This window comes from Anopheles ziemanni, chromosome 2, assembly GCF_943734765.1.
Source record: "Anopheles ziemanni chromosome 2, idAnoZiCoDA_A2_x.2, whole genome shotgun sequence".
Taxonomy (NCBI): Eukaryota; Metazoa; Arthropoda; class Insecta; order Diptera; family Culicidae; genus Anopheles; species Anopheles ziemanni.
In genome coordinates, this window is record NC_080705.1 from 3,762,560 (window position 1) to 3,776,036 (window position 13,477).

The 13,477-nt window shown below is 46.4% G+C and overlaps 5 protein-coding genes across 6 annotated transcripts; 2 read left to right on the forward strand and 3 right to left on the reverse strand.

Moving 5' to 3' along the window:
- Nucleotides 1-255: 255 nt before the first annotated feature.
- LOC131282427 (serine/threonine-protein phosphatase 2A 56 kDa regulatory subunit gamma isoform-like) lies at nucleotides 256-2,790 on the reverse strand. Of its 2 annotated transcripts, none has more exons than XM_058311897.1 (2): nucleotides 2,363-2,790; nucleotides 256-2,272 (listed from the first exon to the last, which is right to left on the reverse strand). In XM_058311897.1, the coding sequence occupies exons 1-2, from the start codon at nucleotides 2,589-2,591 to the stop codon at nucleotides 693-695; spliced, it is 1,809 nt and encodes a 602-aa protein (XP_058167880.1). In that variant the 5' UTR covers nucleotides 2,592-2,790; the 3' UTR covers nucleotides 256-692. The 2 variants fall into 2 exon arrangements, with proteins under 2 accessions (XP_058167880.1, XP_058167879.1); XM_058311896.1 differs by having other exon boundaries at nucleotides 2,333-2,790.
- Nucleotides 2,791-3,571: 781 nt separating this feature from the next.
- On the reverse strand, nucleotides 3,572-6,703 carry LOC131283090 (zinc finger protein 845-like). Its single transcript, XM_058312654.1, has 2 exons — nucleotides 6,551-6,703; nucleotides 3,572-6,476 (listed from the first exon to the last, which is right to left on the reverse strand). The coding sequence occupies exons 1-2, from the start codon at nucleotides 6,701-6,703 to the stop codon at nucleotides 3,699-3,701; spliced, it is 2,931 nt and encodes a 976-aa protein (XP_058168637.1). The 3' UTR covers nucleotides 3,572-3,698.
- A 523-nt stretch (nucleotides 6,704-7,226) lies between these two features.
- LOC131282429 (cell division cycle protein 20 homolog) lies at nucleotides 7,227-9,188 on the forward strand. The gene has a single exon (XM_058311899.1). It carries the CDS (start codon nucleotides 7,327-7,329, stop codon nucleotides 8,950-8,952), a length of 1,626 nt encoding a protein of 541 aa, XP_058167882.1. The 5' UTR covers nucleotides 7,227-7,326; the 3' UTR covers nucleotides 8,953-9,188.
- Nucleotides 9,189-9,289: 101 nt separating this feature from the next.
- LOC131282428 (zinc finger protein 33B-like) lies at nucleotides 9,290-11,169 on the reverse strand. The gene has a single exon (XM_058311898.1). It carries the CDS (start codon nucleotides 11,085-11,087, stop codon nucleotides 9,300-9,302), a length of 1,788 nt encoding a protein of 595 aa, XP_058167881.1. The 5' UTR covers nucleotides 11,088-11,169; the 3' UTR covers nucleotides 9,290-9,299.
- A 738-nt stretch (nucleotides 11,170-11,907) lies between these two features.
- Nucleotides 11,908-12,534, forward strand: LOC131283094 (uncharacterized). Its single transcript, XM_058312660.1, has one exon. It carries the CDS (start codon nucleotides 11,908-11,910, stop codon nucleotides 12,532-12,534), a length of 627 nt encoding a protein of 208 aa, XP_058168643.1.
- The last annotated feature ends 943 nt before the right edge of the window (nucleotides 12,535-13,477 follow it).

Genomic DNA, 13,477 nt, shown 5'->3' on the forward strand with positions numbered 1-13,477 from the left:
CAAAGTACCTGCTCTACAAACGCTTATTCGACAACAAACGAGCGAAGGATACAGGAACGAAGTTGAAGCACAATGCATCCTTTCTGCGCGCGTGCTTGGCCAAACGGTGTCCCCAAAACATGTTCCTGCCCATCGTGCCTCCTTACCTAGCTGCAGCACCTTTACGTTTGACTTGGAACCGGAAGTCATTAGATTATGTCGTTCATTATTGCAATAGCTTTCGCTTTATACACACACACACACACATACAAAACATACTGTTCGCTTTTACAGCGTTTATTTTACGTCCCAACCTCGAAAAGAACATCCTTTTTCCAATTGCCATACACACACACACGCGCGCGCATCTCTTCGAACGGTGGCGGCAATTTAGCTGATACTTTTGGTATATAAATTTAAAAAAACAATTCGAAACTCTTTGTATCGTCCATTGGTTGGTCTCGACTGCTTTGAGACTCGTTTGGGACCGATCCAATCCCCCGGTTGCGCAAACGCATCTATACTGTAATTCTTGATTTTGTTTAACATACAATATTGATAGGCAAATGTAGCAAAATGATAAAAAATAAAGTGGGAAAAATCCGCTCACGGTTTAGGAGAAGAGAACGAGAGGGGACGAAATGGTGTGGAAATATGGGACAGCACTACCCGGTAGGCCCATCAGTAACAACAACAAATACCACCCTCCCGCCTTAGGTGCTGTGCTGTATCGATCGTCGATCGTAGACCGTGGAAGAGGAAGAGCCGTCAACCGTTCCGTTCAATTGCCGGTGCTGCATTGGGTGGAAGTTGCTCTTCGGGAAGCGATTGGTGCTACGCTCCGTCGTATCCGAGTCACCCGAGCTGTTCAGCGTTAGCTTGCTGTTCCGTGCGGCCAGATCCTCCATCTGCAGCCAGAGTTCTTCCCGCTGGGCCAGCTTCTCGTGCTCCGTTTCCTGCTCGGCCTGGTACTTCCGGTGACACTCGTCGAACAGCCGCTGGTTCATCTCCATGAACAGCTTGATCGCATTGTAGATCAGTCCGTGGATCGTTTTGTTCCAGTGCGACTTGCTGTTGCTGTAGAGGGCCGGGAACATGATGGGGAGGATGACTTTGGAGTTTTCCGATATGAGCGACATGATGTAGTCGTTGTTCCAGTAGTAGAGGGCCCGCTCGGCCACCTGGAAGTGCGGGCTCGAGACACACTTGGCGATCTGGCGGAAGAGCGGTTCCATCACCTTCTGAAACTCGGCCGGCTCGATCACGTCAAGGATCTCCTCGAGCTCGTTCAGAAACATCACCTCCTTCGGGCTGTGCGTTTTCGGCCAGAACTTTAGCAAACACTTGATGACGGGTTGCGTGAGGCTGGCGTCTTTCTCCAGAAACTGCACCACGCAGTACGCCAGCTGGGGATGGTAGACGGACAGGCTTTTCACCTTGTGCAGCGGTAGCAGCACCTTCAGCAGAAACTGCTTGTGCTCCTCCTTCAATGGAAGCGCGAATCCGTTTATGATGCTGCCCAGGATTTCAAGCAGCTCCGCGATACCGTTGTGGTGCTCCGTTTCGTAGATGAACTTGTAGAAGATATTGTTGATCTGCTTACGAATGAAGGCACGCAACCCGAGGAACTTGCCGTACACCCGATGCAGCACTGTCTTCAGAAAGTCACGCTCTCGAGGGTCCTCCGAGTCGAACAGCTCCAGCAGGTTCAGTATAAAGCTATGGTCAATGTAACGCTTGGCCACGTTCGGCTGGAAATCCGGTGACTCGAGAAACCGCAGAAACAGTTCGTAGACGAACTGCAGGTGCGGCCACGATACCTCCAGCGTCGGTTCATCCTCCTCCGGATCGAACTCGGCGCCGTTCGGGTTGGAAGAGGGGGGCAGCGTGCGGAACAGATTCACCGCCACCATGTTGAGCGCCTCCGGGTAGATCGCCTCCGTGATCACATTGCTCTGGTTGTTCAGGTGCTCGACAATCTCCTGCAGTGCGCAGCGCTTTATCTCCTTGTACTTCAGGTCGTTTAACGGCTCGGAGAAGTCGAACAGGACGCAGCACTGGCGCAGCTTTTGAATAAACAGCTCCTCCCGCTCGGCCGGACTGGCATCCTTCAGCGGAGGAAGCGTTTCGATCTCGTACTTCGAAATGATGAATCGTCCGCTGCTGGGCCTCTTCTCCGGCGGTCCATTGTTCAACTGTTTGCTGCCCTGCCCGTTCACACCCGTGCTGCCGCTGCCGCTGCTGCTGCTGGTAATACTATTGTTGTTGTTGTTGCTTAAAGTTGTGCTCGCCGCTGCGGTGATATTAGAATTTAAGTTGTTGTTGATGTTATTAAATATGTTGCTACTATTACTGTTATTGTGCTGTTGGTTTGGGTTGCTACCGTTGTTTGATGAGGGTGTTGCCACCGTACTGCTGCCGTGGCTACTGGCAATATTGTTGTTAGGCGTATTCATGCTGCTGCCCCCATTTGAACCAGCATTCGCCGCAAGGCTGCCGCTGACTCCCGTCGTCGCCGTCGTTGTGCGATCTGATCCGGTTCCCGCCGACTGGCCCGTCCCACTTGCTGCAACATTATTGCTGCTGGCCCCATTCTCATCATTCAGTGTCATCTTGGTGCTCCGCTTGCTGCTGCTATTACCTCGAGTGCTTAGTTTTTTTTTTGCTTCTTTTTTAATAGATGTGACGAGTAGTGCTGATACAGCGACTCGTCAACGTTTAATGCCGCTTGCTATGATGCACAATGTTTTCTTCTAATCGTCTTGAGACGTTTTTCACCATTAGTACGTCATTCCCCAAATCACGATCTATTTCCTCCTCATGCACACTGCGGTACCCGGATCGGCTAGGCGTAATGCTGCTATGCTTTGCGAAAACACTGCACTTCTAACAACGCATACGATGGTCAGTGCACTGATGTGCGGGGCAAATAAATCGATCGCTGATTGTTAATATATTTGCACCAGTTGCACCACTTGTCCCACGAAACGGAACCCAAACCAACCAAAAGCATACCTTACATCCGCGCGCACATACACACTCACACCACCGACAGATTCACAGTTGGTAGCAGCTAGAGACTACCAAATCAGCAATTTGTTTTAGGAATTGTTCGAACTGCCAGACTGCTTCCCCGACTATTCACAACTCCCCGCGATTTATCACTGATTCACAACGTAGATAAAGTACTTAACGGGGGACAAACGACCGTACCTTGCCTTCGTTTCAACAACTTTCGATCTACTTGCTTCAGGTACTTAAGTGCGTGCTGCAGCAAGACAAATGATGACCGCTGCCGAATACGGTCGCGAAAACGACAGACGAACGGTATCAGCGGACGAGTTAGCTAAGACCGGAGAAACTTGTTAGCGCAGTGGATTCTGATGATGTTATAGGTAAGCCGACCTGCTAAGAAGGCAAAGTTCCGTTTTCCTTTGCCGAAGTGTCGTACTAAATATTGGGAGAAGAAAAACACTTTGCAAATGACAGCGGCTGTCATCCCGTACACCTCGAACTACAATTTCTTGTAGAAAATAAACAACTTATCTAAACCGTGATTGAATTGAATTATTTTGAGAACAACGCGTTTCATTTTGAAATTTATTTATTCGTCTATGTTTCTTACTGCCGGGGAATTTGGTTTATATTTTTAAACTTAAAGAAATGTATGCCTTTCACTTTTTTGGTTAACTTTAGAGTAGGCACATTTTTCTACAATGTTATCCACTCTCATAGCTACACTCTTCCTTCACTACACTGGCTTGGTTTTGTATAATATCTTTATGTTTTTGCATATGGAGTGTAAGTTCTCGGTTGCGAATATACGCCGCGGTGCAGTACGAACATTTGAAGGGTCGCTCGCCGGTATGGGCGGTCATTATATGTCGCTTCCGGTCGGTAAAGTGACTAAACGTCCGTTGGCAGTATGTGCACTCGAACGGCTTCTCGCCGGTGTGAACACGTTGATGAATTTTGAATTTCTCTATAACGCGAAACCGTTTCGGACAGAGCTTACACTCGAACGGACGTTCCGTAGAGTGCACCGACCGCCGATGACGCTTCATCAATCCGTTGCTTCGAAATTTGACTCCACAAATATCGCACCCATAGTCCTTCTGTGACGTGTGCAGTTTCATGTGCGCCTTCAGACGGGAGTTCAACACGAACGATTTATCACATACCGAGCATACGTAGTTGGAAGGGGTTTCACTATGTTCAGTATCCACGTGCAGCTTCAGGTTTGGATATTTGTCGAACGTTTTATCGCAGTGTTTGCAGTTGTACTGTCGGGGTACAAACCGCTGAAACCGGTGCCATGCCAGTTTTACAAGATCCTGGTACGATTTACAGCAAGACGGGCAAATGTTCTTGTCCGACTTTCGTTCGGTCTCATTCTCTTGTCGTTTGCCATTATGTTCGTCTCGCGAGTGCTCGACCAAATCTTCCTCGTTGCTGAAGGTTGCGGTACATTTGGAAAAGCAGCAATGATAGCCCACAAAATGTCCTACCTTCTCTAAGCCAGCCTGTTGGACCGATTTGTGTAGCTGCAACGCTTCGCTAACACGTGGATCCGATTCTGCCGGGTCGTTAATTTCGGCATCATCCAGTCCCTTTTCGTCCTGTCCATCCGCTTCGCTGGTGCCTCTACCACTGGCATGGACAATCAATTCCGATAAATGATTCGGTGCAAACTGCATGTGCCGAGCTAGACAATATTTTTTCGTAAAAAGAAGTCCGCACAGTTTGCAGAGATAAAGGTTTGTCTTGTTGTTACGTCTGGTTGACTTGTGCAATATAAGCCCACGCTCGAAATCGAACACAGCGTAGCAGATATCGCATTGAAGCTGATCGCTAATCCAACTCGATGCTATCGACATCGTATGCTCCTGCTGGGAATGTTGTTTCAAATCTCCCAGCGTGTCGAAGAACTTGCCACAACCACAGCACCGTTGACCAACGACCGTCAGTATGGAGTAATTTGTATACTCCGTAATATTCTGGATGAAGCGCTCTTCCGGCATCGGTATGCAGCGTATGTATTTCGGGCGGTTGATATTCTTCTCGGCTTGCAACCTATCCAGCTGCTCAATAACCAACGGCATGTCAAGCTCGATGAACATACCGGACCCAAACATTTCGATATCAGTATCCTGGAACTTTTTCCGCTGCTGCTCTTGGTGGCTTTCGTTCGTCTGTTGGTGAGTCTTTAAACTTTCCCTACAAAGGAACGACTCGTTGCAGATGGTACAGAAAAATAGTTCTTTACTCGTGAAAAAGCTCAGATGCTTAACCATTTCGCTCTCGACATGAAACTGACTTCCACACAGACAACACGTGAGATCATCCTGCAGGTTTTTATCAGACGCGTGAATGGCCCTCCCATGCTGCATCAGCTGTCCTCTGGTAGCGCACGTGTATGCACATCCACAGCAACGTTCCCCGCGAAGGCGAACAAACTTGAACGTCTCGAAGGTGCACTGGTCTATGATTTGAACATCCTGTACATTCAACTCCGCTTCATCTAGCTTACAGGAAAAGGTTTCATTCGATGTTATCTCATCGAACAGTGCCCGGCAGCGCATCATCTTCCGTTGATACGATTCGATTAGGCTATCGTTGGCCGGTGAGTTCAGGTTACTATACATATCTTCAATGATTTCTTCATAGTACTCTTCCTCATTGTCCAGGTTTTCATTTTCCTCCGCGTCTGATTCGTCCGCCGATAACACGGAGATGCTTTCTCCACATTTCAGCAAATGGTTGAACATCTTTTGACGCAGATTGTAGAACCGATTGCACTGCAAACAGACGTATACCATGGTCGATTTGAACTCTTCTATATGTCGCTCCAAATGCTGATCGGTAGCGAACTTGTAGAAACAAATCGGACAGTAATCTCCACTGTCTGTGATATCAATTGCATGAACCGTTTCCGAGTGTTGCAAGAGTTCTTTTCGATTTTCCGCGACAAAGCTACATCCACAGCAACGTTCTCCGGTTACTTCCAGCAATCGGTACTGGTTGTGGAATTCATCCCGCTGTATAAACTGTGTACGAGGTTCTTCAAACTGACGCGTAATATGAAGGTCACTTGGGCATGGATCGCCAAGAACTGTTTCATCTTTTACAATCGAAGCGTCAAGCAAGATTGCCCTGCTAGAAGGTATACTCTTGTGATTCGCACTATCTTCCACTTCCTCCTCCTTTTCCCCCGGTTCCTCGTCCCGCCGGCTCTCGTACGTGTGATCATTCGGTTTGTTTGGCTCGAGATATTCATCGAGATATTCACATTCATAATCTTCCTCTGGACACTTCACTGAGCTATCCTCTGCTAAAATCTCAAAGTTTGCAGCAATTTCGTCAATCGTATCGTTGCCATGTTCATTTTCACTGTATCTTTGCAGGTATTTCGAGCGGCGAATTTTGTCACGAATTATATGTGCTGCATTCACATAGCTCCAACATGCCTCACAAACAGACTGTGGTACTGGTTTGAGCTGCAGGATAATCGAGAAAATCAATGTGCTGTGATCACTTTGTCGCTTGGTATCGAATCCAATATGTGCATTACCTTTATTGAAGCTACTGTTTCAATCATCTCTGCAATCGTACACGAAGATTTCCCATCCGACATATCAACAGATATGGCCAGATCGTATAGGTCATCCTTTGCTTTTTGTTTACAGCAGATACAACAACGCATCAGCTCTCCTGTTTTCGGCATTTCCAACACTGCATTGGTTCTAGGTTTCACCGATCGTTTCATCATAATCTTTCAGATGTTTGGTAGATTTTGCTGGAAACTTAAAGTAACTGCTTACGTTACGGCCAATGCCGGATCTGTTGTAGAATGCTAGCGCGTTGGTAAACAAGTCGCATACTGATGTTTGACCAAATGACAAGAGCAAGTCAATTGTAGTTCTGAATTGCAAACACCCAAAAGTAACAACAACCGTTATTTAAAGCGACATATAAAGTTGCTTGTACTACAATATAATATTGAGATTAAAATATTTCTCCACCACCCCATGTTTTCTGCATTCGACTGTGTGGAATGCTTTTGAAAATATTTTTTATTTGTCATCCAAGCAACAAGTGAGGTAAACCTTTGAATACGTACGCAGCCAAATGCAGCAAACTGTCAAGCAGAATATTTACTACTTTTGGGTACGCTAGCATTTGCGCTAAATTTGAAAACTAACTGCCTCAAACGGAACATCTTCAGCGGCAGGTAGGAAGCCATCTTTCAGCTTGGCATATCCTTTGTGTCCTTTTTCAAAAACCTAGTTGTTCTTCTGTTTTGCTAGTGAATTCAAGGAGCGACCGCAAGAGAAACGATACCTAAGAATGGCGCAGTTCAACTACTTGAACGAAATGAACAGCTTCATTGCGATGGACGGGGAAATAACGAAGGGACCCGTACCGCGATGGCAGAAAAAGCTGGAACTTTCGGCTGCATCGACAAGCTTCAACAATAGTGCCCTGGCCAACACATCAGCTCGTCAGAAGCTGTCGATTTCGTTTACGGGAAACAATGCGAACAACACGCTACAGACTACGGCAGGATTTTCCATGAAATCACCACGAAAGAATGGCGGAAAGAACGCGGCATCTTCAGCGAAAAAACCGTCACAAACTCCGAGCAAGACCAGCGGGCAGCAGCAAACGGGTGGCGATCGGTTCATTCCCAGCCGTACGGCGTCAGACTTTGCTCGGGGCAATTTTATCGTAAAACAGAGTAAGGACGAGGATGCAGAAAACGAGGATGGAACAACGAGTGAAGGTGCGAGCCCAAAACAAAGCGACCGAATGAAGAGTCTATCGGAAGCGCTTGGGAACTGCGATATCGGCAACAAACGGGTGCTTTCGTATCAGGTGAAACCACCACCGCCACCGGAGGGTTACGTGAACCCGCTGAAGGTGGTGTATTCCGCGAAGACGCCGATGTCGGCGAAGAGTGGCAGCAGATACATTCCCAATGCACCGGAACGTATCCTGGACGCACCGGAAATCGTGAACGACTACTACCTAAACCTGATGGACTGGAGTGGGGATAATGTGGTGGCAGTGGCGCTGGGACCCTCGGTGTACCTCTGGAATGCGGCTACTGGTACGATCGAGACCTTGTTCGAGAACGAGGGTAACGACCAGACCTGTTCGCTGAGCTGGATTTCTGAGGGACACATCTTGGCTGTGGGCACGAACGCGGGGACGGTTGAACTGTGGGACTGCGAGAATGTAAAGCGTCTCCGCGTGATGAACGGCCATTCAGCGCGGGTCGGTGTGCTGGCATGGAATTCGTATGTCCTTTGTTCGGGAAGCCGCGATGGAACGATTGTTAACCATGATGTTCGCACGCGACAACACAACATCGGTGTCCTGCAGGGTCACACGCAGGAGGTCTGCGGTTTAAAATGGTCACCGGATGGGAAATATCTGGCTAGCGGAGGAAACGATAATCTTGTAAACGTGTGGGCTGCGGCAAGTGGAGCACCGCATGCAACCACCGAACCGGTGTATATATTTAATCAGCACCAAGCGGCCATCCGAGCACTAGCCTGGTGCCCCTGGCAGTCGCACGTTCTCGCCAGTGGAGGTGGTACAGCGGACCGATGTATTAAATTTTGGAATTGTGCCAGCGGGCAGCTGCTCAGCTCGGTAGACACAAAATCGCAGGTGTGCGGGTTAATCTTTTCGAAAACTTACAAAGAGCTCATTTCCGCTCACGGATACGTTAACAACCAACTGTCGATCTGGAAGTATCCTTCCATGACCAAACAAGTTGATCTGATGGGCCACACTGGACGTGTGCTACAGATCGCGATGTCCCCTGATGGAAGCACCATTATGAGTGCCGGTGCTGACGAAACACTCCGCATGTGGAACTGTTTCGCCCCGGATCCGCTGCTGACGAAGAAGGAAAAAATGGCTGTGCGAGAAAAACCGAGCCTGCTGAAGCAGAGCATACGTTAGGCGAGCTTTAACGCAATAAAATGCATTTGCATTCCAGATTAAGCGGGGAACCAATGCCCATGGTTTCGTTTTTAGTATGCCCCCCATGGCTCTCTACGTGCTCGTAATTTGACTGATTGTAATATCGTTAGTAGGTGAAATGTGTTTTAAATTTTTTTTCTATGACAATGACAATGTAATGATTAGATTAATGGTTTTGTAAACGCGTTAATAAACATGTAGCTGTTCTTATGATACGATGTTTATTCTATTCTCTTATACTTAGTTTAACGGATCGTCGGGATCGTCAGTATTCAAATTATTATCTTACATAGAGTACGCATTTAGAGGAGGTCAAACGGGTTACCTCAAACTTCCTTGTGTACCCTTTCGGTATGTTTCCTCAATTCTCTTTTACGCAAGAAGCTCAAAGTACACATCGAGCATTTGTGCGGTCTTTCGCCCGTATGCACCGATCGCTCATGGCGTGCCCGATCCGTTCCGTGCGCAAACCGTTTTAAACATCCCTCGTGACGACAAGCAAAAGGTTTTTCGCCTGTATGCATTCGTTCGTGGATGTCGATAGATTCTTTGGTGCGGAAAGTTTTTGTACAAAAACGACAAACATATGGCCGGTTCTCGGCGTGCACATTTCGATAGTGTCGACGCATTAGATGCTCATCGCGAAACACTAAATCGCAGTCCTCGGCATCACATGGGCAGCTCTCGAAAGGCCCATGCACCTTCTGATGATGGTTGAGCGTAGAACGGGTGATGAAATTTTTACCACAAATCTCGCAAGCGTACCGCGGAGGAAGATCGAGATGCTCACGCTCCAGATGCTCCCTCAGACCTGACTTTCTCATAAAAGTTCGTCCGCAAATATGGCAGCTTTGCTTTTCTGCGTGCATTTTGTAGGACCGATGCTGCTTCAGCTTCTCCGCCGACTCGAATAGTAGCATGCAAATTGGACACACCCGTTCTTCGGTAACCACTTCCAATGTTTTAGATAGTTTGTTTTCGTTTTCTTTCCGGCGGCCAGTGTGTGTTTCATAGGCGTGCTTGAGTAGGTCCGCCTCGGTGGCAAACTCTTCTTTGCAGCGTCTAAAGCAACAGCAGAAGCATTTTACGCTTATTGTACTTGAGCTTGCCGATGCTTTTTGCTGGCTGACAGCGTTTTCGTCCGCATCTGTGATTGCGACTGTATCATCATGCTTTTCGTTTGGAGGGTGGACCTCGTTTTGTATGTGTTTCAAGAGTAGGAATTTTTTTAAAAAGAGCTTGCCACAAAGCCGACATTCGTAAAGATAACTCATCTTTTTGCGATCTTCCTCATGAAGCATCAGGTGCCGGTTGGAGGCGAATTTTTGGCGACAAATGGAACATTGCAGAGCGCTCCCTGAATCCTTGTGGGGATGTTCCTCGGCTACATGCGATTCAATGGATTCCTGGCAAAACCCACAAGCACAGCAATGTTCTCCATCGAGTAAAAATTCTCGATACTGAGGGAATTCTTTTGTTTCCTTGATGAGCTTTTCGTCCGGAATGGCGAGCTTTTGCTGCCCGTTAGTCTTGCGGATATATTTCTTTTTCAACGATTGACCATCATTCGTTTGATCTGCTTCTTCTCCGTCCGCTTCTTCTTGGTAGTCGTGTTGTTGCTTTAGATGCAGCATCAGTTGTCCCTGGAAATTAAATGCTTCCTGGCATTCGGTGCATACGAAAACATCGCTGTATGAATAGTACTGTGTGTGAGCCGCGAGGCTTTCTTCGGTCGTAAACTTGCCATAGCACGTGGGGCAAGTGTAGCTGCTATCGGCGTAATAGTTTTGTGAATGCACTTCTTTTGCGTGTTCCATCAGTGCGTCCCGCGATGGAGCAATGTGTGCGCAGCCACAACACCGTTCACCACAAATTTCGAGGTACTGAAATCGGTCAAAAGAAAGTTGTTGTGCTACCAGCTCGGCAGGAGGCATTTCAAATGCAAACTTTCCTTGTTCAAGCAATTCGTTCGTAAGGCACTCCAATTCGTCTTCCGAAAGCTGGACGGCCAGCTGATTGTCTGGTAGGTCATTGTCCTCTTGACCGCACAACGCATCCGATAGTGGATTACCGAGTATTTCCAGTTTTGAGGAATTTATCGTAAGGTCAGGCATACATGTGATATCATCTTTAAATTCGTCCAGATACTCAAGGTCGTACACTTCCGCATCAAGTTCCTCGTTTTTCGGAATATTGAGGGTACTGGAAAAATATAAACAAAGTTACCAGATTGTTCACGTTACGAATTTCTACGGAAATAGAAATTTACTTACTCCAAGATAGATGAAGAAGCTAGCTCGTTTTCGCGGATCTGATGTTGCAATTGGATTCCATTTTCCAATGCATCCAGACAAACTAAGCAAATATGTTTGGATCGTTCATCGTTGATGGACACCTGGCGCGATGAAAAATTTTAACATTAATGAGATGATGATGAGATGAAATCGGTTGCAAAGCTACCGCAACATTCGCAAACTCTCGTATTGCATCAACAATGGTTCTGATCAAACCATCTCCATTTTTCGTATTAATCGTGGAGAATAAGGACTCCGCACTGGATGTGCTGATCATCGTTGTACACACGCGGCACACCGTTGCATTTTCCGGTTCTAACATTCTTTTAAAGGGAGTATATTTAGTATTCGTTTGCTCGATAACACTTTAAACACAGAACAGCTGCGAAGATGTAAACAAATGATTTTATTTTGGGAAATAAACATGCATGAGGTTGATAGCACTTAATTTGACAATTTCAATTGGAAAATTACTAACATGACAGTATAAACCTTGCCTGCAATGCCCGGTTGACGTTTCATCGCGTGGTGAGCAAAAAAAAAAAACAACACAACGTTCCGGTGGATTCAACACGTGCTGTGCGTTTTACGTTTGATAAACGCAAATTAAAACCTTCGTGTTGGTCATTGCGGTTTCGACATGGCGGTGAAAAGTAAAAAACCAACCCCGGCAAAGGAAAGCCCAAAGGCAAAGGTTGAAAAAACAAAGAAGAAAAAGAAGGCTGCAAATCCCGAGGTCGAAGAGGATGCCATGGAGAATGAAGTAAATCCTCCGCAGGATAGCGATGAAGAGATGGCAACAGAAGAGCTGGCGGATCCCGATGGAGACCATAAGAAATCAACTCCCCATGCAAAAGCAAAGGGATCCAAAGAAAGCAAGAAGAAGGTACTGAAGAACGCAAAATTGTCTTTTGGGCAACGTAACGAGCTTTCCGTTTACGTGAGAGGCTTGCAAAACAAAGTGACCGATGCAGATCTGCAGAAGTTTTTCGAATCTGTTGGTAAAGTAGCCAAAGTTCGGTATATTCATTGCCAGCGTGCCGCGATCGTTCGTTTTGAAAAGGCAGGGTTAGTGGAAAAAGCACTGGCTCTCAGCAGCACGTCACTGAAGGGATTGCCGGCTTACGTTGAACGCTTGAGACCGGTACTTCCGTCCCAAAAGACCAAACAGCCCAAACAGCACTCGGAAAAGAAACTGAAGAAAAAGGAGCAGGAGAACCAAAAGGACAAAAAGAAAGCCAAGAAGCAGAAGGATAACCCTAGGTGAAGACTAAGAAATTAAAAGAAATAAAAAAACGTTCTGTTTTATCTTCAGCCGATAGCAGAAGTTGATAAATTACGTGTATTTTATTTTAAATTTTAGACCCTGCATACATGCATCGCCTATATATTTACAGAATGAATCATAGTCGTGCCCTATTTCTTATGTTAACTATCACACCCTTTTTCTTTCTATATACATATGTCTGCTACCTGCTTGGTTTATCTCAATCTGTAATAACAGCATTGGGAATCCCTTATTCGGGACCATATTTATATCCGGTTGGTACACACGAGGGCGATCGATAAATACGCGACCCCGCATCAGTTCTAAACTTCGTTCGGTTACTTGGGGAGCGTCCCGTAACATAAGTGATTCTAGTTCTAGTCTAAACGCTTGGTCGAGCTGGGGCGAATTATTACCGGACAGATTTATCTCACGCAAACGATGGAAGCCGTTGTCGACGAATGTTTTCGCTAGCTTGGAGTAGCACCGCAGGCTGCACAAATCTTTCAGTGAAAGCATTGGAAACAGTTTTACAGCTTTTCATGTCTCTACTGTGATGGTAATGATTACAAAAACGAACCAATTTTGAGCTCAGAATCGCCGGTTGCTGTTAGATAGAAGTATTCCTTAAAATTCCAATCAAATAGATTTTCTGATACAACAATCATTTTGGTTGGTAGCAGTTACTCAATATACATGTGTTTTACATCCTGGTTCAACTGTTTTTTGTTATAGAATTGAATTCAAACATTGATCACGAATGCTTGTTTTGGTTATTATAAATTCCAATATGGCGCTATGTTTACCTGTTAAATCGTTCTATATGACTCAACCTTAGGAGTATCCTTGGTACAACCGCACAGTTTCCAAGCACAAAATCGTTCCGCCGAGTTCAACACGTGCTGTACGTTTTATGTTTACCAAACGCAAATTAAATCCTTCT